This window comes from Sarcophilus harrisii, chromosome 4, assembly GCF_902635505.1.
Source record: "Sarcophilus harrisii chromosome 4, mSarHar1.11, whole genome shotgun sequence".
Taxonomy (NCBI): Eukaryota; Metazoa; Chordata; class Mammalia; order Dasyuromorphia; family Dasyuridae; genus Sarcophilus; species Sarcophilus harrisii.
In genome coordinates this window covers 278,978,008-279,002,904 of record NC_045429.1, presented here as the reverse complement: position 1 = coordinate 279,002,904, position 24,897 = coordinate 278,978,008, and the positions used below count along the sequence as shown (strand labels likewise).

The 24,897-nt window shown below is 39.8% G+C and overlaps 1 protein-coding gene across 1 annotated transcript; it reads left to right on the top strand.

Moving 5' to 3' along the window:
- Positions 1 to 991: 991 nt before the first annotated feature.
- On the top strand, positions 992 to 3,912 carry SAHAI-01 (class I histocompatibility antigen, Gogo-OKO alpha chain-like; the record flags this gene model as incomplete). The annotated part of the gene is given in 7 exon segments (NM_001280855.1): positions 992 to 1,058; positions 1,728 to 2,006; positions 2,200 to 2,478; positions 2,697 to 2,972; positions 3,099 to 3,203; positions 3,652 to 3,684; positions 3,869 to 3,912. Coding segments are annotated over 7 exon segments (1,083 nt in total), but the record flags the coding sequence as incomplete, so codon positions are not given.
- Between the last annotated feature and the right edge of the window lie 20,985 nt (positions 3,913 to 24,897).

Genomic DNA, 24,897 nt, shown 5'->3' with positions numbered 1-24,897 from the left:
GGAGGTGTCGCTCAAACAGCGGGGAACAACGGAAGGCCCTTTCTACATTTTCCCTAGAAAATCGGTGCGTCAGACACTTGTGCTACACAGAAGGAAAGCACGAAGGAAAGAAGAAGGGCGCGTTAGGGGAAACTTTATTCACCGTTGGGAACAAAAGAAGAAAAAGCACCGATCTGAACGATCTAATGGAAGAAGATGTTAACAAAGATGTCATTTCCCGAGTCTTCCATTGTCCGCCCAAGCAGGTTAAGGAGCCCTTCCCCAGAGGGGCCTTCATTTCAGGACTTTCTCCAGAGCCAGAAGGTAGAAAGAGGACTGGACCAGGAACGAGGGGAGGTAGGTTCTTATCTCAAGTCGGCTACTTCCTGTCTCCAGACTCCTGTGAGCACCTGTTAGCGTTGTGCTGGGTCTTCCATTTCCAGTGTGTTAAAGAAAGGGCGCGGGTTCGTTCTGAGGCTAATTCCATGCTCTACAAAATATGCAGTTCAGGGGTTTCCCAGCTGGCGTTTGAGACGAGAAAGAAGGGAAACCGCCCGATTGTGCCCAAGGCCTTGGTTTCTCACAAAGGTGACTAGGAATTCCCACCTTCGTGTCTGAGGCGGCTCAGAAGTCACCTTGTGCTGACACTCTTTTCTTCCCTCCTCTCCCCCCATCCTGGCACCTCTTTCCTTCATCGCTCGGACGCCCGCGGTTTTGGGGGGAACCTCCCTAACTCCCACGGGAAGGGGGGGAGCGGCTGGGGGGGGCGGGGCGGCTGCTCCGGGAGGGACCGAAAGCGCAGAGGGCTGCGGGGCCGGGCTTTCCCCCGCGTCAGTTTCAGTTTTGGTCTCCAGACCTGGGCATGTTTATTCTGCCCATCCCCCGATGACGTTTTCTGGCTTCCGTTTCCTATTGGGTGGCAGAGCCTCAGCGCAGCCAATCAGAAGTGGAGGATTCCTCCCTTTGTAACCCGCAGGAGAAGCGCTCTCAGGGCTCTTGCTGCCTCCCCACCATGGGCTCTCCGGCGCGCGCTCTCTTTTTGCTGACGGCCCTGGCGGCCCTGGCGGAGACCCGGGCGGGTGAGTGGGGCAGGATTCACCGGCGGATGAGAGAGTGGGACCGGGGCCGGAGCCCGCCCTCCCGTAGCGGGGGTTCGGGGGGGGCTGTTGCTGGCAGGCGGGCGTGAGGACTTGGGGCGCTGAGAAAGAGGTGCCGGGGAAAGGGTGCGCCAGTCCTGGGGCGTTAGGGGGCACAGCTGCCTGGGAGCCCCGCAGGGAAGGGAGAGGGCGGAGGACAGGCTTTTTTTAAGAACTTCGCAGAGGATTTGGGGGCGAGGGTGAGGAAGGGCCGGGAGAGGTCACAAAGTGGGGGCCGAGGGTCAGAAGCGTGAGGGACCCAGGACTCGGACCAGAGGAGAGAGCTTCGTTGTGGGGGGGGGGGCATCGCCCAGTCCGAGGGCCACTAGGACCTGCTGAATTGTTGTCGGGAAGGGGGTTGGGCTGATCTCAAAGTCCTAAAGCCCTGAGAACTACTACTATCGGTGGGGGGCGGGGGGCGGGCACAGCAGTGCCGGGGGCAGATGGGCTGGGATTTGGGGGTAAGGAGGCATCTCAGATTTGTTGTTCACAGTCCAGGCGGGACGAGGTCAGGGGGCGCACCCCGGGCTTGGCCGCTGACACCGGGCAGCCGGGGTCGGCCCCACGGGGTCCCTGCCCTGAGCCCGGCCCGTGTCCCCCCCTCCGTCTCAGGCTCTCACTCCTTGAGGTACTTCGACACCGCCGTGTCCCGGCCCGGGCTCGGGGAGCCGCGGTTCCTCTCCGTGGGCTACGTGGACGATCAGCAGTTCGTGCGCTTCGACAGCGACAGCGCGAGTCAGAGTGAGGAGCCGCGGGCGCCGTGGATGGAGAAGGTGAAGGACGTGGACCCGGGATACTGGGAGCAGGAGACACAGATCATTAAGGAGACTGCACAGATTTCCCGAGTGGACCTGCAGACCCTGCGCGGCTACTACAACCAGAGCGAGGGCGGTGAGTGACGGGCCCGGGGTCACTAAGCCGGGTCGGCCCATCCCCCGCTCCCCTGCGGATCCCACTGAGGGAGGATCCCCCCCCCCCGCAGGCGGCGGAACTGCTTCCGGGCCCTCCCGGGCGGGCGGGTCTCAGGGTCAGCCCTGAGGGGCAGAGGCTGCAGGGGCTGACTCTGGGGCTGGGGGCGGGGCAGGGGCCCACACCTTCCAGCGCATGTACGGCTGCGAGGTTTCCCCGGAGCTCTCCTTCCAGCGCGGGTTTCTTCAGTTCGCCTACGACGGGCAGGACTACATCGCCCTGGACACGGAGACCCTCACGTGGGCGGCTGCGCAGAACGAGGCAGTGAACACGAAGCGCAAGTGGGAGGCGGAGAGGAGCTATGCGGAGAGAGATAAAGCCTACCTGGAGGAAACGTGCGTGCTGTGGGTGCAGAAGTACCTGGAGATGGGGAAGGAGAGTCTGCAGAGGGCAGGTACCTCCCAGGCAGCCCCAGTGCGCTCGGCACTCCAGGCCCAGCCTCCCCCTTCCACCTCCCCTGCCCCATTATTCCCGAGCTCCCCATTCCCAGGCACCCCGAGGACCTCAGGCCCGGATCACGCCGTGTACCCCTTTTCCCTCTCTGACCTTATGACCCTGAAGAACAAGGGGGTAAAGGGCAAGCCTGGAAAGGCCTCTGACCTTTGCCCCCAGATGCCCCTTCTGCCCGAGTGACCCGGCACAGCACGCCCAGTGGGGAGGTGACCCTGCAGTGCCGGGCCCAGGACTTTTACCCCTCGGAGATCTCTCTGGCCTGGCTGAGGGACGGGGAGGAGCAGCACCAGGACACAGAGTTCATCGAGACCAGGCCTGCCGGCGATGGGACCTTCCAGAAGTGGGCGGCTGTGGGGGTGCCCTCGGGCCAGGAAGGGAGATACACCTGCCGAGTTCAGCACGAGGGGCTGCCTGAGCCCCTCACCCTGAAATGGGGTAAGCACCGTGAGGAGGGGCTGGGGGATTCCCACCTCCCAGAAGGAGCAGGGGGAGTTAGGGAAGGGTCGGTGAATCTCAGGCCAGAGAGGGATCCCGGCCTCTCAGCTCCCTTTTCCATTTCAGAGCCGGAGTCCTCATTGCCCTGGATCATCGTGGGGGTCCTTGCCGCTGTCCTCCTCCTCACTGCGGTCATTGCTGGAGCTGTGGTCTGGAGGAAGAAGACTTCAGGTGGGCAGGACTGGAAGGGGGTCGTTGGGCACAGGCACTAAGGAGGTCCCGGCCTCCCCGACCTCCATCCTGTCTGTGCCTCCCCAAGCTCTCTACATGCCCGATAAGAGACTGTTAGCTGGGCCCCAGGTTCCAGAGAATAAACCTGGAAGTGGAATCCGCTTTCTGGAGGACGCCTGGTAGTGTAGAACAGGCTGGCTGAGTGGGGAAGCTGCTTCAGCCTCAGATCAGAAATGGACACAGGGATCTCTGCAAACAGACTCGGAGCTCGGTCCCTGGGCCAGGCCCGAACAGGAACCCCCTGAGGCAGGCCTGGGGTGGGAAAGGGCCCTTCCCTGGTGCCTCGTGTCAGTTGTCATTTATTGTGTCTGCAGGACAGCTCAGGGAGCTTCTGGGATCTTAGTGTAGTCTCCTCTCCTGGGCTGTGAAATTTGCTTTTCTTTTGCAGGTGGAAAAGGAGGGGACTATGTTCCGGCTGCAGGTAAGTGAAAGATTCAAGTAAGGGAGGAAGAAGGGCCCAGCCCATGGTGTCTCTGGGACTTGGGAAATGAGAAGCCAGAGAAGAGACTTACTGAAAGTCCACACCTTGGGGTCCCTTTGCCTTCACACCCCCTGGTTCTGGAATATGTGTCCCTGACTGGGTTGTTTCCTCCTTTTGTCTCCAGGCAATGATAGTGCACAGGGGTCAGATGTCTCTCTGACAGCCAAAGGTGAGACTCTGGGGCTGGTGTGAAGGGGACAAATGGGTGGTGAGAGGGAAGAGAGGCTGGAGGTGAATTTGAGGATGCTCCTTAATCTGCCTTTCTTTCTTCAGCTTGAGAGAATTGCCTTGTGTGGACCTGAGAAAGAAAACAAGGATATTCACATCCTGATTCTTGTCTTGTTCCTGCTGACCTTTGCCTTCCCTTCCCAGATTGGCCCCTGTGATCATCACTGTACTTACTCTACAGAGCAATCTCAAAGAAGCATCTCTAATGCTTTCAATTATCTAAGGCCTCCCAAACCTTCCTTCTTTCTTTCTACCTGTTTCACTTTTTAAGCAGTAAAACTAGCAATAAAAGCCAAAAGGCTTTGGAAATGATCTTTCCTTAACATGTTTTTTTTTTAATTTATCTATTTTAATACACATTGCTTTATGAATCAGATTGGTAGAGAAAAATCAGGAAAAAAAGGTAAAATACATGGGAGGGGAAAAAACAGAAGAAAAAATTGATGTACCATGTGTTGATTTACATTCAATCCCCATAGTTCTTTTTTCTGGATCCAGATGGAATTTTCTATCCAAAGTCTATGGGGATTGCCTTGGATCTGCTTATCTTCTGTTGGTTCACTAAACTCTGATATTTTTCTAATGGAAAAAATTTGCACTGTGAATGAGTTTTCTTGAATCTTCAACTTTTCTCTGCAATTTCAATTGACCTTTGTTTTGTTGTGGTTTTGGGGGAATGGAATGACAATGTAGAGATATTCTGACCGTTTGAAGGAGAAAATAAAGCTTTAAGACTTAAGAATTCTTTGATTTGTTCTGCTGTGTCTGTGAATGCAGGTGTGTGACCTGGGTAAATAGACAAAATTGTCTGGGGGAGAAGCAGTATATTGTACATTGTGAGGGTATAGATGGTTGTCTGATTTTTACTGATCAAGTGGACAGGTTGATATAGTGTATTCTGACTTGTTCCAGGGCTTCAGATAGAATTCAGGCTACATACTTTTCCTGTAAACAGGAAGGGCCAAAACAGAGAAAGAAAATTATAGACCAACTATCCTAAAAATAGTGATGCAAAAATAATAAATAAAATATAAAGCAATTACAGCCACTTATTACAGGACAGTACCTATGACTGAGTAGGATTTTTACTAGGAATCTAGTGCTGGTTCAGTATCAGAAAAACTAACTCCATTATTGATCATAACAATAATCAAACTAACTAAAATCATATGATTATTTCAATAGATGCAGGAAAAAGTGTTTGACAAAATCCCACACCCATTCCTATTAAAAACACTAGGGAGAGTAGGAATAAATGGAATCTTTCTTAAAATGATCAGTAGCATCTATTCAAAACCATCAGCAAGTATCATATGTAATTGGAATAAACTAGAACCATCCCCAATTAAATCAGGGGTCAAACAAGTTTGCCCAGTATCACCATTACTATTCAATATTAGGAATGATAACTTTAGCAACAAGAGAAGAAAAAGGAAATTAAAAGATGATAAAAATGGTATACTTGGAGAAGTCTAGAGAAGTAACTAAGAACCTAGTTGAAAAAATTCACAACTTTAGCAAAGATGCAGGATACAAAATAAATCCACATAAATCATCAGCATTTCTATATGTTACCAACAAAGTCCAGCAGCAAGAGATACAAAGAGAAATTCCATTTAAAATAACTATAGATAATATAAAATATTTGGGAGTCTTCTTGCCAAGAGAAAGTCAGGAACTATCTGAAGACAACTGCAAAAGACTTTCCCCACAAAGTCATATCTGCTAAATTGGAAAAATTCAGTGCTCATGGGTAGTACTTGATTGTATACTAATAAAAATGACAACACTGCCAAAATTAATCTACTTATTCAAACTCCCAAGCAGTTATTTTACAGAGCTAGAAAAAATAATAAAGTTTATCTGGAAGAACAAAAGATCAAGAATTTCAAGGTCATTAATAAAAAAGTGCAAATGAAGCTGGCCTAGTTGTACTAGACCTAAAACTTTTATTATAAAGCAGCAATCATCAAAACTCTTTGGTACTGGCTAAGAAGTAGAGTAGTTGATCAATGAAATACATTACATTTGCAACACAAATAGTAAATAACTATAGTCATCTAGTGTTTGATAAACCCAAGGACCCCAGCTTCTGGGACAAGAACTCTGGGACAAGAACTATTTAACAAAAATTCCAAATTAGTACCTCAGATTCTTGTCATTGACCTACACCTAATACTCTATATGAAGATAAGGTCAAAATGGATTCATGATTTAGACATAAAGAGTGTAAGTATAAGCAAATTAGAAGAACAAAGGATAGTTTACCTCTCAGATCTGTGGAGAAGGAAGCAGTTTGTGCCCAAAGAAGAACTTGAGTACATTATTGAATGCAAATTGGATAATTTTAATTATATTAAGGTAAAAAGTTTTTGTACAAACAAAACAAACACAGAAGAAATTAGAAGGAAAGCACTAAACTGGGTAGACATTTTTACATTTAAGAGTCCTAATAAAAGCCTTATTTCTAAAATACAAAGCAGATTGCCTCAAATTCACAAGAATTCAAGCCATTCTCCAACTGATAAAAGGTTAAAAGATGTTTTCAGATGAAATTAAAACTATTTCTAGTCATATGAAAAGGTGATCAGAGAAATGAAAATTAAGACAACTTTGAGATACCACAGCACATCTCTCAGATTGGCTAAAATGATAGAAAAAGATAATGCAAATGTTGGAAGAAATGTGGGAAAACTGGGGCACTAATACAGTTGTGGACTTGTGAACCGATTCAACCATTCTGGAGAGCAATTAGGAACTATGCCCAAAGTGCTATCAAACTGTGCATACCCTTTGATCCAGCAGTGTTTACACTGGGCTTGTATCCTAAAGAGATTATAAAGGAGGGAAAGGGACAAAAATGTTTGTGGCAGCCCTTTTTGTAGTGGCAAGAAACTGGAAACTGAGGGATGCCCATCAATGGCTGAACAAGTCATGGTATTTGAAGGGTATGAAATATTGTTCTATAAGAAACAACCAGCAGGATGATTTCAGAGAGGCCTGGAGAGACTGACATAAACTGATGCTGAGTGAAGTGAGCAGGGCCAGGAGATCATTGTACATGGTAACAGCAAGATTACACGGTGATCAATACTGATGGATGTGGCTCTTCTCAACAATGAGATGATTCAGGCCAGTTCCAATTGTTCACTGATGAAGAAAGCCATCTACACCCAGAGAGAGGACTGTGGGAACTGAGTGTGGATCACAACATAGCATTTTCACTTTTTGTTGTGGTTTGCCTGCATTTTGTTTTCTTTCTCATTTTTTCCTTTTTTGATTTGATTCTTTTTGTGCAGCATGATAATTATTGAAATATGTATAGAATTGCACATGTTTACAATATATTGAATTATTTCCCATCTGGGGAGAAAGTAGGGTGAAAGGAAGGAAAAACAATTGGAACACAAGGTTTTGCAAGGATGTATGTTGAAAATTATCCACACATATGTTTTGAAAATAAAAAGCTTTAATAAAAAAGAATAATTTGAAAAAAAGAAAGAAATGCTAGTTTGTGTGCATATCCTGTCACCCAGCAGTGTCTTTGAGTCTGTATCTCAAAGAGAATTTAAAAGTAGGACAAGGACGCACACATGCAAAAATATTTGTAGCAGCGCTTTTTGTAGTGGCAAGGAACTGGAAAGTGAGTGGATGCCCATTAATTGGGAAGTGTTTGAGGAAGGTAGGGTATATGAATGTAATGGAATATCATTGTTCTATTAGAAAGGATCAGCAGGATGTTTTCAAAAAGACATGGAGAGACTTACATACACTGATGCTAAGTGAAGTGAATAGAACCAAATGAATTTTGTACCCAGCACCAACAAGATTATGGATGATCAACTGTGATGGACTTAGTTCTTTTCAATAATGAATAATTCAAGACAATTCCAATACACTTGTGATGGAGAGAACCACCTGAATCATCTGCACCCAGAGAAAGAACTATAGAGAATGAAGGTGAATCAAATCAAAGCGTTTACTCCTTTTTATTGTTGCTATTGTTTATTATTATGATTTTTTTCTTTATAAGTTTTTCCTCCTTTTGAGCTGATTTTTCTTGCACACTATGACAAATGTGGAAATAGGTTTAGAAGACTTGTAGTAACCTGTATTGAATTGTGTGCTGCCTAGAGGAGGAGGAAGGGGGAAAAAGAAGGAGGAAAAATTTGGAATACAAGGTTTTGCAAGTGTTATGTTAAATACTATCTTTGCATGTATTTTGAAAAGTAACATAGTATAAAATTTTTTAAATGATGCTAATTTTCTGACTCACTGACCATGAAAACAATCTCCAAGGTTCAATTCCATTTCTATTTTCTCAAGGATTTTTGTTTATATATATATATATATATATATATATATATATATATATATATATGTGATTACATATACATACATACATGCATATATATATACAAGGTTTTTATTTTCAAAAAATATGAATATATCGTTTTCAATATTCCTCTTTCCAAACATTGTGCCCCAAATTCTTTTTCTTGTGTCCTTCCCCTTACCCCGTCCCCTAGACAGCAAATAATCCAATATGTGTTTACCGTGTACAGTTCTTCTATATATATTTTCACAATTATCATACTGCATAAGAAAAATCAGATGGAAAAAGAAAAAAGAGAGAAAAAATAAAATGGAAGGAAACAACTACAAAAAAATGGAAATACTATGTTGTGATCCACATTCAGTTCCCACTATCCTCTCTCTGGGTGCAGATGGCTGTCTTCATCACAAGACCCCTGCAATGGACTTGAATCATCTCTTTGATGAAAAGAGCCACATTCATTCTTGCTCAAACGGTATGCACAGTTTGATTGCCTTTTTGGCATAGTTATAAATTGCTCTTCAGAGTGGCTGGATCAATTCACAACTCCACCAACAATGCATCAGTGTCCCAGTTTTCCCACATCTCCTCCAATATTTGTCATTACCTTTTCCTGTCATCTTAGCCATTCTGAGAGGTGTGTAGTAGTACCTCAGAGTTATTTTTATTTGCATTTCTCTGATCAATAGTGATTTAGAGCATTTTTTCATATGACTAGAAATAGTTTTAACTTTGACATCTGAAAAGTATCTGCTCTTATCCTTTGGCCATATATCAATTGCAGAATGGCTTGTATTCTTATAAATTTGAGTGAATTTTCTAACTATTTTAAAAATGAGAACTTTCTCAGAACTCTTAGATGTAAATTTTTTTCCACTTTATTGCTTCCTTTCTAATCTTCTTTGTATGGTCTTTGTACAATAATTTTTTATCTTAATATGATCAAAATTATCCATTTTACATTTCATAATGGACTCTATTATTTCTTTGGCCACAAATTCCTTCCTTCTCCATAGATCTGAGAGGTAGACTATTCTTTGTTCTTCTAATTTGCCTACAGTGTCACTCTTTATGTCTAAATCATGAACCACCTTTGACCTTATCCCAGTATATGATGTTAGGTTTTGGTCAATCCTAGTTTCTGCTATAATTTTCCTAGCAATTTCTGTCAAATAGTCAGTTCTTATCCCAGAAGCTGGGCTCTTGGGTTTATCACCCACTCAATTACCATACTCATTAACCTGTGAACCTCATCTATTCCTCTGATTGACTGTTCTATTTTTAGCCAGTACCAAATGGTTTTGATGACTTCTGCTTTATAATATAATTTGAGGCTAGATGGTACAGTGGATAGAGTAGTCATCCTGAAGTCAGGAGGACCTGAGTTCAAATCTGGTTGCAGACACTTAATACTTCTTAGCTGTGTGACCCTGGGCAAGTCAGTTAACCCCAATTGCCTGAGCAAAAGAAAGAAACAAACAAAAAAGATGTAGTCTTTTGGGGCAACTAGGTGGTGAAGTGAATAGAGCACCAGCCATGAAGTCAAGAGGAGCTGAGTTCAAATCTGGTCTCAGACACTTAGCACTTCCTAGCTGTGTGACCCTGAAAAAGTCACTTAAGCTCAATTGCCTCAGCAAAAAAATAAATATATATATATATATATATATATATATATATATATATATATATATGTATGTATATAAAATTTGAGTGCTGGTATAGCTAGGTAACCTTCATTTGCATTTTTCCCATTAATTCACTTGAAATTCTTGGCCTTTTGTTCTTCCAGACAAGATAGTCTGAGATATCCAGGGAAGGCTTCTCAGTGAGAGAGGCATCTTAAACTGCAAAGCAGAAATTACATTTGTCTAAATCAGAGATTCCTCACCTGGAGAACAATGTCTCCCTCAAGTATTTGATGATAGTTTTGGGGGCTCAGTGACTTGAGAAAAAACATTTTATTTATACTAACATATTTAAAATGCAAATTGTTTAATTATTAAAAAAAAGCCACAGCAACATTCGAGAAGGCATTCATAAGCATTGATTATCAGCTTCACCAAATGATACCCAACAAAGTGGTCTGAGGGAATGGTAGGTGGAAGAGCAATGAAATTGGTCAGAGTACTTGTGATAAGGCCAATGGGGTATATTGTTGATCAGATTAAGAATATCAATATAAATATATGGGCCCAATTCTCATACACAAAAATATTTCAGTATTAAACACATATAAATATGAGTCATTTTAGACTTTAATAACACTCAGAACCAGACTTGTTTCTGTTTCCCTGTTCCAGAAAGATGAAAAACAACTGCATGTTAATTGACTTTAGACAATTTTCCAGTGTTTGTGTGTGTGTGTGTGTGTGTGTGTGTGTGTATAAATTTGTTGTTGTTCCATTGTTTTTAGTCCTATCATTCTTTAATGCTATCACTCTTTAGTGATAGCATTTGGGGTTTTCTTGACAAAGGCAAAGAATATGAAGAAACTTGCTCACAATCGCATAGCTAGTAAGTATTAGAGCCCAGATGAACAATTTTCTTGAGATAAAATGCTATCTAATAATAGCCATAAGAAAATAACTCTGAATCAACAGTATATTTGGAACTAATGTTGGTTTTCTTGACATCCTTTCTCTTTTCCTTTCTTAGAAAAAAGAAAAAAGAAAGGAAAACAAAAACTTTGTAAAAGTTAGGGTTGATCAAGCAAAATTATTTCCCATATTAGCCATTTTAAAAGCAACACAAATCCTATGTTCTAATCTGCCCATGACCACTTGTCTGGTGATGTGTGCTATATTCATTGTGAGTCGTCTGAAATCCTGATTGGTCAGGGTATTGTTCAGAATTCTTGAAACTTTAAGTTTGTACATTTTTACAGTTTTTTTAACTGTAAAAACTATTCTTTTGATTCTGTTTTCTTCACTTTGAATTTATTCATACATCTTCTTAAGATTTATGTTCTTTACTGTTCTTTTAATTCCACTAAGGAGAATTCCAATTTTTTACACATAAATTTTTATATTTTAAAAATAATAGTTTAATGCATTTAATCTTTGCCGAGATTAACTTCCCAACTACCCTTTCACCCCCATCCAATAGTTCCCTTTCCAGAGAAAAACAAAGAGTTCCAAACAAAAATGAGCCTGAAGAAGTGGGTAACATTACTCTCTCATTGTTCACTATCTGTTCACCTAGAGAAAGGCAAGATTTTCCAATTATCATTTGCAACCAGTTTTGACTGATTCATTTGTTTAGAATTCTGATCTTCTTTCCTGTTACTGTGAAAATGTTGGTTCTACTTGTTTCCTTTGGTCTGCATTTGTTAACATGAGTCTTCCCTTCTTTCTCTGAACTGCTCAGATTCATTAATTGTTCTCTCCCAATTGTACTTACATACCATAATTTGTCTAGTCACTCATACTTGATGGGCATTGATTCTATTATCATTTTGAAAAAGCTCTAAAATTCTTACAATGAATATTTTTTGATCATTGATTCTCTTGGGGGTATATACTTAATAGGGGGATTACCAGGTATTTCTCAAATTTTCAATTAATTTCAAGAACAGTTGGGCCGACTTGCACCTCAAAAAGAATTCACCCATAGGTCCCCATACCAACATTACCATGGAAAATTATCATTTTAAACGTTTTTGCTAATTTAATGAGAATGAGTTAAGATCCCAAAACTGTCTTAATTGGCAATTTTTTAGTATTATTCATTCAGAGTAGAGTTATTGCTAAGTTGCATTTTATCTTATGAAACTGTTTATATTCTGATGGCCACTTTTTGGGGGAAAGGTTTTTAGTAATATGTTTTAGTCAAATTTTATTTGCCTTTTATGATCATTTCTGTTTCTTCTTCTTATTATTATTATGAATTCTCAACTAACCAAAATCTTAAAGAATAGATCCTTTTATTTTCTAATTTTTTTAAATTAAATTTTGTCCAAATCCCTACCTTCCAATTCTTGAACTCAGAGTGAAGTATTTCAGATCTACACTATCCCTTGCTTCTTTATCCCCTCAACAATATTGTTTTGTTAAACTTCAACTTGACTTCAGAGGATGAGTCTCATCATATGTTGTCTTCCTCTTCCCTCCTATGCTGATGAATAAAGCTGGAGAAAGTCCTGAAACTCTGACTGAATCCACTACATATTCATGGTAAATTACCTTACCTGAGCCCTGGCTGCTGCTGAGAATCCTTTTGCACTTTTCTAATTGTCTCATAGTCTCACTGTCCACAACGATTCTTTCATCCCCCTTCCAAGTTCCCATAGGTCCCCTCCTTTTCCCTCTCAGATGAGACTCTTGCCTCATGTTTCATTGAACATCATTGGGGATATTCTCTAAGAGTTTGCTCTTCTCCTTTCTCCTCAGCTAAAGTTTCCCAAATACTAACTGCCTCTGCCTCTTCCTTTTCACCATCTTTACTAATGAGGAGGCCCTTCCCCTTGTGAAGGTGAATCCTCTAGTTTTACAAATAATCTCACCCCATCCCATCTTCTCTGGCACATGGCTGTAATCTCTCTCTGCTTCCCTATAGTTTACAAAAAGGTCCCTGTTTCAACCAGAGTGGGAGCCCAGTGCCCAATCCCAGCTCTGCCCTAAGCCCAGCTCAGCCTGGCCCTGGCTCTATCCTTGGTGCAGACCCCAGGGTCAGCTAGGCAGGACCTCTGAGTCAGCAGTTGTGCTGGAGGCTTCTCACCCTTCCAGCCCAGGGTCACCAGGGAGGCCTCAGTCAGTAGGGAGGGTCTGTAGCAGCCGGGTGGGAGTCTGGTGTGCTGTCTCAGAGCGACCGCGGACAGTGGAACCACAGCCCTGGCCAGCACACCAGATCCTATGGCTACAGTGCAGTGGAGCTCACCCATCAGCTCTAGGGCAGAAAAGAGCACTTGTGGTCAGGTTCCTAGAAGGATCTCTGAAAGCAAGGCCCAAAATCCCTGGAGGTTGGGACCAAGCACCCTCCTCTTAGAAACAGTCCTGCTGAATCTATCTCCCAGGGGAAAGTTAGGATCTATATGTAGTAAAACTACAAAACACTTTCCACTCAAACAAAGTCAGATGTAAACAATTGGAAAAATATCAAGGTCACACAATTAGGAAGTTAACTGTCTGAGGCTAAATTTGAACTCAGGTCCTCCTGACTTCAGGGCTGGGGCTCCTCCACTGTGCCACCTAGGCTGCTCCAATTAACGTATATTTTAACATATTTAATACATATTGGACTATCTGCCATCCAGGGGAAGGGGTGGGAGGAAGGAGAGGAAAATTTGGAACAGAAAGTTTTGCAAGGGTCAATATTGAAAAATTACCCATGAATATGTTTTGTAAATGAGAAGATTTAATAATTTTTTTAAAAAAAGAAACAGAGCCCTACTTTAATAAAGAGTTAAAAGCAGAGTAGTAGACTAGGGAAATGAGGAGAAAACAAAAAAAGTGCCTGACCAATGAAAGTTATTCTGGTGACAAGGAAGATCAAAATCCATATTCAAAAGATGATAACAGAGTCAAAGTTCTCCATCCAAAACCTCCAAGAGAAATAAGAATTGCTCTCAGATCATAGAAGCATGCAAAAGGAAATTTGAAAATCAAGTTAGACAAATAGGGAAAGAATAGGGAAAGAATTGAGAGAGATGAAAAAGGAAATACAAAAAGCTAAAAAAGAAGAATGCATTAAAAAGCAAAATTGACCAGTTGGGAAAAGAGATACAAAAGCTCACTGGGGAAAAAATAATTCCTGAAAAAGCAGAATTCAACAAATGGAAGCTAATGACTGTGAGAAATCAAGATACAATAAAGTAAAGCCCCCCTCAAAAAAGAAAAAATAGGAAAAAAGTGAAATATCCCATTGAAAAACAACTGACCTGGAAAATAGATCCAGAAGAGATCACTTAAAATTATTGGTCTACCTGAAAGTCATGATTTAAAAAGAAACTAGATATTATCTTTCAAGAAATTATCATAAAAAATGGTCCTGATCTTCTAGAAGTAGAGGGTAAAATAGAAATTAAAAGAATCCACCAATGATCTCCTGAAAGAGATCCCACAATGAAAACTCTCTGGAATATTAAAGCCTAATGTCAGAATTCCCAGGTCAAGGATAAACTATGACAATCATCCAGAAAGAAACAATTTGAGGTAGTGGAGACACAGTCATGATAGCACTAGATTTAGCAACTTCTGCACTAAAGAGCAGAAGGCTTAAAATATGATATTTCACAGAGCAAGGGAGTTAGGATTGCAACCAAGAATCACTGACCCAGCAAAACTGAGTATAATCCTTCAAACGAAAAACTAACTGTTCGATGAAACAGAGAATTTTCAAGCATTTGCGATGAAAAGACCAAAGCTGAATGTAAAATCTGATTTTCAAATACAAGACTCTGGAGAAGTATAAGGAGGCAATTTAAAAAGTGATATAAGAGATTTAATAATGTTTATCTGTTTAGATTTCTACATGGGAGGATGATATTTGTAACTCATTGGAACCCTCTCATTATTAGGGTGATTAGGAATATATATGGACACAGGGTATGGCTGTGAATTGAAGATGAATAGATAATATTTTTTGTTTATAAATGATGAAATTAAAGGGTGAGAAAGGAATCTACTGGGAATGGTGCACATTATATGCCATAAAAAAGGAGCCAAGAAAAAGCTTTTAAATAGAGGAAAAGAGAGGGAGGAGAGAGTGAATGAGTGAACCTTACTCTCATCAGAATTGGTTCAAATAGGAAATAACTAAGATACTCAATAGGAATGTAGAAATCTATCTTATCCTGCAGGAAAATAGGAGGGGAATAAGTTGTGAAGGGGGAGAGGGTGAGAAAAGATAGGACATATTGAGAGAGAGACTGCTCAGTAGCAAAACCCTTTTGGTGAAGGACAGGGTAAAAGGAGAGAAGGAATAAGTGAAGAGGAAATACAATTAGCCATAGTAATTGTTAAAAAGTTTTCAAAGCAAGTTTCTCTGGTAAAGCCTCATTTCTTGCACAAAAAATTTTCTCAAACTGAGCCAAATATATATACATGATGAAGAACCATGACTGAAGTGATAAATGATCAAAAGATATTTGGCCAAAGGGCTGCAAATTCATGCACATTTTTGACTTAACAACCTCACCCATAGGCATGAATATCAAAAGGGATACGGGAAAATATGTGGGGAAAAGGAAAATAACCTATATGTTCAGAAATATTCATAGCAGCATTTTTCTCAACACAAAAAAATCAGAAATTTTGGTGATGCCCATGAATTAGGGAATGGTTCAATAAACTGGTATGAATTTGTGATGGAATATTATTGTTTTCTGGGAAATGATAAGGAGGATGCTCTCAGGAAAGAAAAAAAACCTGGAAAGTCCTCCTTGAACAAAATGAAATATAATGAATACAAAGTAATAGCAAATTCTCTGAAGGATGTGAAAAATCCTATCTATATCCAGAGAAGGAATTGATTTGATCACAACAAAGATTTAAATACTCTCTCTCTCTCTCTCTCTCTCTCTCTCTCTGTCTCTCTCTCTCTTGCTGTCTCTCTCTGTCTCTTGAACATAATTTCTGTTGAGGGTTTTTATTTTCATTATGGTGGGAGATTTATGTTTTCTTTCACAACTTGAATTTTATGAAAATATTTTGCATAATTTCATCTGTGGTTTCTTAATTGTGGGTGGAAATAAGGGAGAGAACTTAGAACTCAAAAATCTTAAAAACAAATGTAAATATTGATTTCGTGTAACTAGGGAAAAAATAAATTTAAAGAAAACACAAAAATACTAAAAAAAATGCATATTTCCTCTCTTTTAAAAATTTTTTTGCTTCATTCTTCAAGCTCCATTATTTATCATTCCCAAACTCCTAGGAGTAGCTCAACTATTTGAGAAAGCTCTCTACATTCTAGATCTCTTTGCTTCTCCTTGAACAAGACACTCCTTATCTGGTCACTCTCTCCCATGTTTGGAATACTCTCCTTTTTCATTTTCCCCTCCTGGCTTCCTTCAAGTCCCAGATAAAAAGATACCTAATACACAAACCCTTATCCACTTCTAATGCCTTCCTTCTGCTTCTCTCCAGTTTATTCTGTAGGAACCTTATTTGAATGTAGTTGTCCTATTATTTGCCAAACTATTGGCTTGTTTTTCATGATTTTCTTGCAGCTCTCTTATTTCTCTTCCCAATTTTTCTTCTACCTCTCTTACTTGATTTTTGAAATTCTTTTTTGAGTTCTTCTATGGCCTGAGACCAATTCATAATTTTCTTGGAGGCTTTGCATATCAGAACTTTGCCTTTGTTTTGTGTTGGATGTGTAGTTTGAGCTTCCTTGTCACCAGAATAACTTTCATGGTCAGAATCTTTTTCTGTTATTTTGCTCATTTTCCCAATCTATTATGTGACTCTTAACTTTTATTAAGTAAAGCTCTAATTCTAGGATAAAGGGTGCAATGTCCTGAACTTTAGAGGTTTTGTGCATCTGTTTTCAGAGATACTTCTAGGGACCTGTAAAATTTCACTTCTTCCAAGTTCGTATGATCTAAGGAGCCATGTGTTTCCAACTCTGCTGGTCTCTGCTCTGGTCTCTGGGTGACCATAAAACACCCCAGAACTATGAAGAGGGTCCCATTCCATTGTGGCTGCAAACTCTGCTATGATAATGTTCCTCCTCTCCTTGTTCTGCCCCCCAGGACTGAGATCCAGATTTCAGTTTGGGCAAAGGAATAGTGCTAATAAAGAGACCCCTGTAATCTCCTTTGCACAGTTGTCCAGTCCCACTGCTGTCTGTGGGCTGAGAGCTCTAGAAGCACTTGCTGCTGATGATGATTCAGTGGTCCCCAAGGTTTCTTCCTGTTCTGATGGCCCTGACACAGGCTGAGCAGGACTGTGTTCCACTCTCACCCAAGGGAGACAACCCTTTCCTTCCAAGTTGTCCTAGGCTCTAAAATTGTTTCACTCTCTCTTTTTGAGGGTTCTGACCTTCTAAAAGTTTTTAAGAGTCATTCTTTAAAGGTTTTTGGAGGGGTTTGGGGGAGAGCTCAGGAGAGTTTCTGTCTTTACTCCTCCATGTTGGCTCTACCTCCTGAGAACTTATTCCTTAAAGGAAAAGAGACCTTAAAAAAAAGAGAATTTGGGGATGGAGGCAAGAGTCAATCAAAACGATTTGCGCCTGCCATGCTTTTAGAATGTATTTCAATGCCATCTGTACACTAGACATAGAGATTGGAAGGGAAAACAAACCAATGACTGAATCACTTACAGGGCAGGGGATAAGAAAAGAAGTGAGTAAGACATTTTATCCAGAGGACACTGTGATAGGACTGGCTAACAAGCCCAAGAGCCCGAGCAGCTGTGTAGCTTTTCTGTATTAGAGAGCTTCTGCTTTTGTTTTGTTTTTTTTAACAATTAGATGATTCCTGGTATTTCCAATAGACTTGTGATGGAAAGAGCTGTTGAAGGCATCCCAAGATGGTTTAATTGCTGAGATGATCTCATCAACTCACAAGGATTTAACTCTAATTTAATCCCTATGCAGATAACTTTCCAGATCTTCAGATTCAGCCCTCCTCTCTCTTCTAAATTCCAAAACCTGTTAAAGAAATCCCTTTTGGACAATCCCATCTGGATATCCAATAGTCATCTCAAACTCAACATGTCCAAAACACAACTAATCCTCCCGACTCAACCCACCTGACTCCAACCTTCTGCATTTCTGTTGAGGGCATTTCAATTGTTGACTTACCCAAGGTCACAAATCACAGTCATCTTTCTGTCTCCATCCTCTCTTAATACCCTGGATAACCAATACCTTTCCAAGTTTACCTTTACTGAACTTCTAGCATCCATCTCCTTCATTCCACTGAGAGGAAAAACCATACTGTTTTAACAATATCATCAGCTTTTGCTGGCCTCCCTCACAACTAACCTGAGTAAATTTCCAAGGCTCTTTTTTTTTTTTCGTTATCCATATCTATTTAATTTATTTATTTATTTTTATTTAATAGCCTTTTATTTACAGGTTATATGTATGGATAACTTTACAGCATTAACAATGGCCAAACCTCTTGTTCCAATTTTTCACCTCTTACCCCTCACCCCCTCCCCCAGATGGCAGGATGACCAGTAGATGTTAAATATATTAAAATATAAATTAGATACACAATAAGTATACATGACCAAACTGTTATTTTTCTGTACAAAAAGAATCAGACTCTGAAATATTGTACAATTAGCTTGTGAAGGAAATCAAAAATGCAGGTGGGCATAAATATATGGATTGGGAATTCAATGTAATGGTTTTTAGTCATCTCCCAGAGTTCTTTTTCTGGGCGTAGCTGGTTCAGTTCATTACTGCTCCATTGGAAATGATTTGGTTGATCTCCTTGCTGAGTATGGCCAGGTCCATCAGAACTGGTCATCATATAGTATTGTTGTTGACGTATATAATGATCTCCTGGCCCTGCTCATTTCATTCAGCATCAGTTCGTGTAAGTCTCTCCAGGCCTTTCTGAAATCATCCTGTTGGTCATTTCTTACAGAACAATAATATTCCATAATATTAATATACCACAATTTATTCAGCCATTCTCCAACTGATGGACATCCACTCTGTTTCCAGTTTCTAGCCACTACAAAAAGGGCTGCCACAAACATTCTTGCACATACAGGTCCCTTTCCCTCCTTTAAGATCTCTTTGGGATATAAGCCCAGTAGTAACACTGCTGGATCAAAGGATATGCACAGTTTGATAACTTTTTGAGCATAGTTCCAAACTACTCTCCAGAATGGTTGGATTTGTTCACAACTCCACCAACAATGCATCAATGTCCCAGTTTTCCCGCATCCCCTCCAACAATCATCATTATTTTTTCCTGTCATCTTAGCCAATATGACAGGTGTGTAGTGGTATCTCAGAGTTGTCTTAATTTGCATTTCTCTGATTAATAATGACTAATTTCCAAGGCTCTTAATGCACATGGAATAAACCTGGATTTGGAGAAGACACACACACTTAATTCATTCTCTAGGCTTTAATAGCACATGTCAGAGCCAGAATGAGTTTTCCTCTTCAGAGGATTCACTGATGTTGTCAGGAATGGTATCTCTCCTCTTCCCCCAGGGAATGTGGGTGGTACAATGGAAAAGAGAGTTAGGCCTAGAGTCAGGAAAACCTGAGTCCAAATCCATCTTCACATATTTGCTGTGAGATCCTGGGCAACTCCATTAATCTCAGTTTCCTCAACAGCAAAACGGGGATTAACAGCATTTATCTTGCAGGGTTGTTTTGAAGATCAAATGACATATTTATGAAGCACTCAGCACAGTACCTGGCCTTAGCAGGTATTATAGAAATGCTTATTCAATTTCTCCAGGCTGTCACACACCTCTTCACCCTGACAACCAGTAACATTATACTAATGGGGAACTTTAACCTTCTCCTTTCAGAATAAGATAAATCTAACCACATAATAAACAAGAAACTAGGGAGGTTAATAGAGTCCCCAAAAATAGTATGATAAATCTCTGGAGGAAAGTGAATAGGAAGGATTATACCATTTCCTCATGTGTTCATGGCACCTGTACAAAAATTGACCATGTATTAGGGCATAAAAACTTCACAATCTTATGCAGAAAGGCAAAAATAGGAAATACTTCCTTTTCAGATTATGATTCAATAAATATTATTTTCAATAAAGGACCAGGGAAAGAGAGACTAAACACTAATTGGAAATTAAATAACCTAATTCTAAATAATGAGGCCAAACAACAAATCACAGAAACAAGCGATAATTTCATCTAAGAGAAAGACAATAATGAGACAACACACCAAATCATGTGATGCAGCCATAGCAGTTCTTTGGGGAAAATTTTATATCTTTAAATAGTTACATGTAAAAATAGAGAAGGAAGAGATCAATGAATTGGGCATACCACTAAAAAAAAAAAAAACTAGAAAAAGAACAAATTAAAAATCTCCACTTAAATACCACTGTATGCCAGCCAGCCACTCTGACAATTTAATGAAAATGGATGAATATTCACAAAAATATAAGATGCCCGGATTAAGAAAAGAGAAAAGAAATCACTGAAATAGTCCCATTTAAAAGAAAAATTGAACAAGCCATCAATGAATTTCCTAAGAAAAATCTCCAGGATTCAGAAATGAATTCTACAAATCAATTAAAGAACAATTAATTCTAATACTATGTAAACTATTTGGACAAATAGACAAAGAAGGAGTCCTGCCAAATTCCTTTTATGACACAAATATGGCATTGACACCTAAATCAAGAAAAGTCAGAAGAGAGAAAGAAAATTACAGACCAATATCCCTAATGAATATTGATGCCAAAATTTTAAATAAAATATTAATAAAGAGATTACAACAATTTATCAGCAGGATAATATACTATGACCAAGTAGGATTTCTACCTGGAATGCAAGATTGGTTCAATATCAAGAAAACTATTGCTATCAGCAACCATATTAGTAGCAAAACCAACAGAAATCATAAGATAATTTCAAGAGATGCAGAAAAAGCTTTTTGCAAAATACAGCACCTGTCCCTATGAAAAATACCATAGAGCATAAGTGAATGCAATAAACTGAATGAAGACCTTTTATAAGAATGTGGCTTTTTCCTATACATTAATTATAGTTTGAAATTTTGTGATAACAACATGTTACAGCCAAAAGTCCCAGACATTCACTTTTCTTGAATAAACATAAATTTCCCTCCTATTTCCCCTGCTCTTTTGACCATAAATAACATTAAGTTCCTAATATGGAAAAAAGTATGTCATTGGCTAATACTCTTTCTCTCTGAGTATTATTTCTGCATTGGAGAATGCAAGTATGGACTTCCAGCTAATGAGAGCAAAGGTCAGTAGGGCATGCAGGCTTCCATTTTAGGGTCTATATAATACTGTGTTTTGCAGCTTGTGATTTGCACTCCTGTGCTGACATTGCTGACTTTTTTGGGAAGATCATAATGAGCTCTTTTTGCTTTTCTAGAGTCTCTGATTTTAATCTGAGTAAGGGTCATTGTCCCTCACAGCTTTGGGGGCTTGTCCAGGATATTTGCTGTTCATGAGGGCTCTCTCCCATAACCAATCCTTGAGCAGACACACACAGAAGAGTTCTCTGGTGATTCTTGGACTTATATCCAGAACTCCCACTCCAAATGGGCAAATTCTTGAAGAGAGACACTCGGAGAAAGCAAAAATGAAAGTAAGTGGAGCTCTGGACTAATCTAATGAAGAGAGAGAATTAATTTATCTCAGGAGATAAGCCAGCAGAGAAAAGTTTGGAATCAGTCATGTAAGTTATATGCACAACCCACGTAAGCAAGAAACTGATGAGCCTGAAGACTCTAAACAGTCTGAGTCCATAAGAGCACTCTCCCTTTGGCAAGAATTGATGAGCTGCCTGGGTGACTGGGTGTGGGAGACTCTAAGTGGTTAAAACCATAAGAGTGCTCCCATTTATTTCCCTTTGGTAAGTTGGTTAAGTCCTCAGTGAAGGGGAAAAGATACTTTGAACCCTGGGAAAGGAACAATCTAACTTGGCTGTCTCTGAAAACCTATCTAGTGTTCCAGAAGATAGCCTTATAACCCAAATCCTCTGAGATACCTGTTGGTCAGTTGCTCCAAGAGGCAGAATCTGCCCTTCTGAAGGGAAGGGAAAACATCTCTTCCCCAAAGACTGGGATCTAACAATGCTACTTCTTTAGCTGCAAGGACCCCACCCTCACCCCTTCCTTGGGAACTCCCATTTTAATGAGGGTTACATTTTCCATCTTTCAGAAATTCTTTTTCCATTGGTACAAGTGAAGTAACTTGTTGTCCTAATACTATGACTAATGGGGGAGATTGGTCCTATACTTGGTAAAAAAATTCAACAACATGTGAAAGTATTCATTTAATATTTTGTTCAATCAGAAGTATTTATTTAGCATCAGACTGTGTGAACATTTTTTTATCCTAGGACTCTCCTCCTTCTCTATCTCAAGATGAGAGGTATGGTTTATGATCAATTCTCAGGGACCTATTTAGCTTTTGTAGATATAGTTTCATTTCCTCTCAGTGATTTTGTCACATAGATTGTGGTTGTCATTGCATATATTTTTCTTTTAGTTATTTATTTCATCTTGTATAAGTGTATAAAAATAATCTTCCCATGTTTCTCAGAATTCCTTTTATTTCAGTTAGGCATATGTTCTCACGATACCATATTTCCATATTATCCATGTTGCAAAGAAAAACACAATCAAAATTAAAAGAAAACTAAAGAAAGTTTTTTAAAAGTGGTTCAATCTGTATTCAGAGTTTATCAGTTTTCTCTCTGGAGGTAGACGGCATCTTTCATTATGAGTCTTTGGAATACAGTGATCCAAGAAAATTCCCAAGACTGATCAGAGCAGCTAAGTCTTTCAAAGATGATTTGTCTTTACAATAGTGTTGTTACTGGGTACAGTGTATTCCTGGTCCTGGTCTATTCATTCTGCATGGTTCATTCAAGTTTTCTCAGATTTTTCTGAAACCATCCTGCTAATCATTTCTTATAGCACAATTGTACCACAATCCTATCATGACAATCATATGCCACTATTTGTTCACTCATTTCCCCAATTGATGGGCTTCCCCTTGATTTCCAAAAAGAGCTTCTCTAAATATTTTTGTACAGATAGGACATATTTCCTTCACCCATTTTCCCATCATCCCTCATTTTAATAAGTCATTTGTTCTCCATATGAAATAATTTATACATTTTACCACTCTCCTGCACTCAGTGCCCTTCTTTTTTGTATCCATTAATTATTTGTATGTCATTTCCTCAAATTCACTTTTTACTCATTTCCTTTGTCTATGTATATTTCTTTTAGCTATACTGTTAGTGGTATAATTTTTAAGAATCACAAGTATCATCTTCCCATGTAGAAATGTAAATACTTCAAGATTCATTGAATCCCTTATATTTTCTTCTCCCCTTTTCCTTTTTTCAGTTTCTCTTGGGTCTTGATATTGGAGATAGTATTTCTTGTTCAGTTCTGGTCTTCTCCTTTGAAAGCTTGAAATCCTATTTCATTCCATAGTCATTTTTACCTCTTTAAGTATTATGCTTAATTTCACCAGGTAGGTGATTCTTGATTATAATCCTTACTCTTTTGCCTTCTTATATATCACATTTGGTGATTCTCATTCCTCTATTGTTGTAGCTGCCAAATCCAGTGTAATCTTGATTGTGGATTCCTGCTTTTGAATCATCTCTTTTTGGCCACTTACACTAATTTTTCCTAAAACTTGGTAGTTTTGTCATTTGGCTATAATGTTCCTTGGAGATTTTATTTTGGCATCTTTTCCCTGAGGTGATTGGTGGATTTTTCAAAACCTGTTTTGCCCTCTGATTCCAGGGTATCAGGGAAGTTTTCCTTGATAATTTCTTGAAAGATGTTATCTGGGTCCTCCTTTTGATTATGCCTACTAGGTAGAACAATAATTCTGACACTGTCTCTCTTTGATCTATTTGCTAGGTCAGGTTTTTTTCCAATGTGGTATTTTACACTTTCTTCTATTTTTTTTTCATATTTTTGACTGTTTGATTAATTCTTGTTGTCTCAGAGAGCTATTAAGTACCACTTGCTCAATTCTAATTTATTAGGAATTGTTTTCCCTAGTTAGCTTCTGTACTTCCTTTTGCATTTGGTTAATTGTAATTTTTAGGGAGCTGTTTTTCTGGCTAATACTTTTTCATTTGGCTAATTCTACTTTTAACATGTTTTGTTTTATTTTTTCCAAGCTGACTATTTTTTCATAAATTTTTCATATAACTCTCATTTTACCCCAATTTTTCTTCATCTCTTTTACTTGAGTTTGAAAAATTGAAAACTAAAAGTAACAAACATCATATGATCATATTTGTTTAAAAGTGATATTTTACTGGTCCATCAGAGGCACAGATTAGGTACACATCATATAGAAACAATGAACAGTATATATAGCAGGGTATCTGATAAATCTAATGACACCAGCTACTGAAATGAGGATTAATTTTCAGCAAACACTGGGAAATCATGTGGCAGAAATTAGTCTAGACCAACATCTCATACTGTATAATAAGGGAAGCTCCATTTATTCTATGGAATAAGTAAAACGAATGAAAGGAGGAAGGAAGAAATTACCTTTCTGATCTATGAAAAGGAAGGAATAGAGAGAATCACCGAAGGTTAAATAGACTTCTTTTTAAAATTACAAGTAGTTGAGAAATTATTGCCGCTAAAAATAGGAAGACAAGGAGCTAACTTGGGGGAAATCAAATTATCAAAATTTTCTGATGAACCTTATTTCCAGGATTCAAAACAGTTAAGAGCCATCTAGAGTGATAAATTCATATCAAAGGATATGAATATTTTTATCAATACTCATGTGGAAAACACTCCTAATTATTATTCATTAGAAAAGAAATTAAAATAACTCCACGTTTCCACTGCCCACCTCTACACCTGGCAAAGCTGACAGAAAAGGAAAAGGAAAAACGTTGGAAGGTTTGCAAAGTAGGCACAGAAACGCACTGGGACTTAGCTGGATG